We start from the raw sequence: 5,187 nt of genomic DNA, 5'->3' as shown, positions 1-5,187 counted from the left end.
TTCAGGGACAGGCAAGGAGGTCGATGAGCAGGATACGGTAAGTTTGGGGTCAATAACGCATTCAGGATTGAAGCTAACGAACGATTGCCGTAGGCTGGTGCTGGAGGTTCGGGGTCCGGCAAGGATGTCGATGAGCAGGACGGGGTAAGTGTTGGTTTCCATACCGCGTCCAGGATTGAAACCAACCAACCATCGCTGTAGGCTGGTGCTGGAGGTTCGGGGTCTGGCAATACGGGCGGTGAGCAGGATGGGGTAAGTGTGGGTTTCAATACCGCGTCCAGGATTGAAACGAAATAACGACGGCTTACAGCGAGGTAAGGGTAAACAGAAGCAATCGGTACGTCAATGCGTCTTTTTGGGAATCGAGTGACTTACGAATCCTTACTCTCTACTATGATAGGCTCCTGCCAGTCCAAGCAAGACAAAACGAGCGAGGAGGGTATCTGGAGCTGGAGGCAAGACCGTCAGGGTACGTTTTTTTGGTTGGTTTCTATTATATACACCGGTTTGAAACCGTTTCATCAGAGCAATAAAAAGGTCGATAAAGCTGTGAGTAGGGTTCACCGCCTACTGTGTTTCAGTCACTGAACACCAATGTATTTAGATTGTCGAAAGCGAGTCAGCTGTCCAGACGCTCGAGGACATGCTCGCTGCACGTGCTGACGCTGCTGGCCCCGCCATCAAGTTCCAGATGATAGCCAGCGAAGCTCACATGGGTCTCGCTATGCTTTACGTTGGGGCGGGTCCGATAATGGGAAAGGATGCCGCAAAGTTCGACGAAGTGGATAGCTTCGCGCAGTCGGCGATCTACCAATGGGTTAAAAACGACGATGAGAGACACTTCAAAGGTGTCATCCCCTTTTCCCTTCGCCAATTCAACCTTCGCGGTATCGATCAGTCCGTCTTCGACGACCTCTACAACAAGGGCAAGGAGCTCCTTACCCAATCCCCAGAGCACGCCATCATCATTGCACTACCCGGGCGCATCGTCAACAAAGAGAAGTCATTCCCCTCCCCCACTAGCGCCAATCCCCACAAGGTCAAGCAGCTCGTACTCAACTTGGAAGAGCTCGCCAAGCTGAAGGAAGAGAACCCGGAAGCCGTTATCTACCTCGTCAACGGCGCTCATCGAGTAGAGGTCACTCAAGCGCTTATGAAGGCCTCGCGCGAGAGTTGGGGTAAGCTTTTGGTCACGGCGTCCAACGTCAAGGACTCGCAGGAGAAGAAGAAGACATTGGACCAGATTCGTAGCCTGACCCAGCTTTTGGAGCAGGCTGGGAGTTGGTGTGCGAGAGTTTACGATTTGGGTGAGTGGCTTCGGTTTCAATGCGTGATCCGGTATTGAAACCGCCTATGTTGGACAGACAAGATCAACGCATCGGGCCATGGCGAGGAAGTTTTGCGAACGTTGGCCTCTAACCCCGACTTTGCGTCTTCCCCTGACCGACCTTTGGACATCGTCGAGAACATCGTTTCTGTCCTCATCCCTCACGGCGTCAACCACACGCTATGGGGGAAGCAGCTCCCCTACCTCCCGGACCATCGACTCGTCACCCAGTACGCGAAAGACGACAAAACTCTTGAAGTCGTCGTCCACCTCTTCGCGAGCAAGGCCCACACCCACATCAAGGATACGAAACTGACGCTGGGCTTTATGGAAAATGTCGCTGACCTCCCTGGGACGGTAAGTCTGCGTGTTTGAAAGTTTGAACCTCGATAAAAATCGCTGACTTTATCCCCCTACCAGATCATCATCCCTACCCTCCACACTATGCTGCGAGCAACGTCGTGGCTTGCCGCTCCGTTGTCGGTTGTCCCCCCCAACACCGAATACGACCCCGCCTTTGCCCAGCTCGACTTCAACATCTTCGGCCAACCTTTCTGGGAAGTCGTGAAGGAAAAGTACGAAGAATTCCTCGCCCCTCACTTTATCTCTTTCGCTACGCCCCCCGACCGTTTGCCCCAAAACTCTGCGCTTTGGAACGCCGCGCTCCAGTCGTTCTACGCCGCCATCATTGGCTACTTTGAGGAGGAGGTGAATAGAACGGACGAGGAGAAGGAGACGGGGGACGAGGTCGCGAACTCTGACCTTATTCGAGTTCTCCCCGACCGACTTCGCAAGATCCAAGCGTCCATCGCCAACCCGGAACGTGGCGAGTGGGGCTTGCCGATCTACGTGCCCCAGTTCGCTATGCGACTCGTCGAGCTTCTGGCGTCTCGCTCAGAGGCCATTCGCATGGTAAGTCATTTTCCCGCAATTTATCGCAGGTCGGTAGTCTAACCTTTCCGCCTCAGATCGTCGCTTTGATTGACCCTGGGTTCCTGATGGAGGTCCACGGGAACTCTGGGTACGAGTATCGTCTCGAAGATGTCGCGAGATGGATTGCGACGTATCCACCCGAAGGCTGCACGAGCCCTGCCGACCTCGTCAAGGACGATTGTTCTGACGCTATTCTTGAAGGGGTGAGTCCTTTGGTTTCTATCTCTCTTCGTGTTTTGAAACCGATTTTCTGCGGTTCCTCCAACCTTTTGGTAAACCTCTACAGGTGTGTTCGTTTTACTTTACATGGTTTCTACTTTGAACTGACTATTGAAACCGTCTGCCAGATTCGCCGTGTCGTTCTCCGCTCGATGAACACGGTCTTGGTCGAATGGACGAAGCAGAAGAGTCACACTTGGGAGTGGCTCGCTCCTGGGGCGCCAATCGCGAGCAGCATCACGAAGCTCAGCAAGAAGAAGACGTATAAAAAGGAGGCACAGGAGGCGTGCAAGTATCTGACGTCTATTCTTCGACAATACGCGATCCACCAAGCGAACGAGGAACACAAGCATCGCAGGCAGTACCCCGAAATCGACGCAGCCCTCAAGATTCGAAATGGCACCTTCTATCCCGTCTCTGCCAAGTCGGTCCAGGGAATCGCCCAGAAGACCAGGGACGAGCACATGGATTACCCTGAAGCGTGGTCCCACTACTACCGGTTTGTCGAAGTCGCGCTCACTCGATCCGGTCGGCCTTGGATGTCTCCTGGTGGTCATTCGAACGGTGCTCACTACCAGAGGGCTGCGTCGGCGAGCGGTGCGGTGTGGAAGATCTTGGTCTGCCTGCCCAAGCTCGTCGAGATGCTCAAGGCCGACGCCGTCACCTTCAACGTCTACCGCGAGCTCCGAACGACGATCCACGCCCACCGCGACAAGTGGATCCCCTGGCACGGCATCAACGACGCTGACCATTCCCCCACCGGCGAATCGCTCGAGAAGTTTGCGAAGAACAAGGTCACAGACTTCCAGCACGCGACCGATCTCGAGTCGCTCATCCAGTACCAGCGCGCCGAGATGACACGGTACTACCAAGTCTTGACGCGCTCGTTTGCCATCGCCTACACCATCAGCGTCGAAGAAAACGGCAAGCACGTCCAGAAGACGTTTAGTCGCATCCCCTCGTCTAGCTACACAGCGTACGTCGAGGCGCTCAGGGTACGTGGTTTCTATTCTGGCTCTGTGGTTGAAACCATGCTGACGATTGTGATGGTTTCCATTCCCCTTTCGTTTTTGAAACCAACGCCCTTGCTCCACCAGCATGCATGCTACATGCGCATGCTTGAGCGCAAGCGCTTCACCAAGGTGCTCATGGAGGACGGTAACGAGCTGAGGCCAGGACTCAGCAATCTTTCCTTCCTCGACGACGTCTTACCGAAGGAGTTCGGAATCACCGTTCCGAAGGAGATGTCCGACTTTTTCATGGACGTCGACGCCGTCAAGCTCGCCATCCGACCTTACAGCGACGAGGAGAAGATGAAGATGCTGATGGGCCAGGGTCCGGCTGCGCCCGTCCGTTCAAGCCGCGTTGGTGTCGCCGTCCCTATCCCTGGCGCGCCTAACGTCGAGGTCAAGGCTCCAGAGCCCAAGGGGAAGGAGAAGGCGGCTGCGACTCTCCCAGCTGGCGGAATCAACCTTGACGCGCCGGACCAACCGACTCCTACCTCTTCATCGTCTTCACAACCTCTTCGAGCTAAGCTACACCCTATGGACGTCGATGGTCTGGAAACGGCGCGTAAGGGGGAACAAGAGGAATCCGACAGCGACAGCGACAACGACGACAGCGAGGACGACGACAGCGAGGACGAGGACGCCGATGCCGACGCCGAGGATGACGAAATGGACGTTGATCAAGACTAGGAGGAGCACGCTCGCAAACTACACCTCGTTTTACTCCTTTTTTCATGTACATCTTTTTTTTATTTACAAATACACTTTTATCATTGTTGACGCTATGTCTTGCGGTTTCAACCAGTCACACAAAGTTGAAACCTGCGTGTCTGAAGTATCGCGCGAGTTGCCAAGTTTAAATTTTTGATTGATCAGGAACACCAGAGTTTGTCCAATGTGGTTTCTGCTTAGGATCGCGAATAGAAACCATTGAGACTTCTGTTCCAACTTATCTCATACTTGTTTCTACATCGACTCTATAGTGTCTGGGCTTGTTTTAAACGGAAAGGAGAAGGCCTTTGTTAGGACGTCAATAATCCAATCACGCACCGAGAATTGAAACCATGATCTGCCACCTGTGGAGCTGTTTCCAAAATAGGTAAGTAGCATCTCTAAATTGGTAGGCGGAAACAACACCACTGATCCGCTTTTCCCTTGGCGCCCGGGAGATAACATACCGGTTTCAACCTCGATTCCACTAGGTCCGGGCTCGTTTTAAACGGAAAGGAGAAGGCTTTAAAACGGCCCCAAGTCGAGAAGGGTAGGACGTCAATAAGCCAAGGGAAAGAAGAAAAGTAAACACAGGCGCTTACCGGGGGTTAGGGAGTAAGAAACCATTGTCCCTCGCTCAATTTTGGTGGTATAGGGGAGTTCTTGGGCTTGTTCGAAAGCCTTTGCTCGGCGTTCGTAAACGCGCCCAAGACGAGAAGGGTAGCGCGTTAGAAAGGGGTTCACGCACACGAAACAAATGATTCACATACCTCCGTTAGGCGGACCTGGTGGTTTCCAACCCCTATTCTAAACCGAATTCAGTCGTCATAGTGGGGCGACGGCTATCAAAAAAAGAATCGCCGGTCCAGACCTTTCAAACGAGCCCAAATTTGGCGCGATCGTCTCCCAGTAAGGTAAGTACGATCGGTTCGGAACAGTCTTAGCCCGGAGGAAAACTTACCTCCTCGTAGTTCCCTTCCCAACACTCTC

The 5,187-nt window shown here is 53.5% G+C and overlaps 1 protein-coding gene across 1 annotated transcript; it reads left to right on the top strand.

Annotated features, from left to right (window-relative positions):
• Positions 1-23: 23 nt before the first annotated feature.
• CC1G_13364 (hypothetical protein) lies at positions 24-4,176 on the top strand (the record flags this gene model as incomplete). Its single annotated transcript, XM_001841537.1, has 11 exons — positions 24-37; positions 94-144; positions 202-238; positions 311-337; positions 401-469; positions 526-549; positions 605-1,307; positions 1,365-1,684; positions 1,748-2,239; positions 2,296-2,463; positions 2,608-4,176. The coding sequence occupies 11 exons, from the start codon at positions 24-26 to the stop codon at positions 4,174-4,176; spliced, it is 3,474 nt and encodes a 1,157-aa protein (XP_001841589.1).
• Positions 4,177-5,187: the final 1,011 nt, after the last annotated feature.

The sequence above is a fragment of the Coprinopsis cinerea genome (genome assembly GCF_000182895.1).
Source record: "Coprinopsis cinerea okayama7#130 chromosome Unknown cont3.41, whole genome shotgun sequence".
Taxonomy (NCBI): Eukaryota; Fungi; Basidiomycota; class Agaricomycetes; order Agaricales; family Psathyrellaceae; genus Coprinopsis; species Coprinopsis cinerea.
Note: the sequence above shows the minus strand (reverse complement) of the source record. Positions and strands in the feature narration are given on the sequence as shown.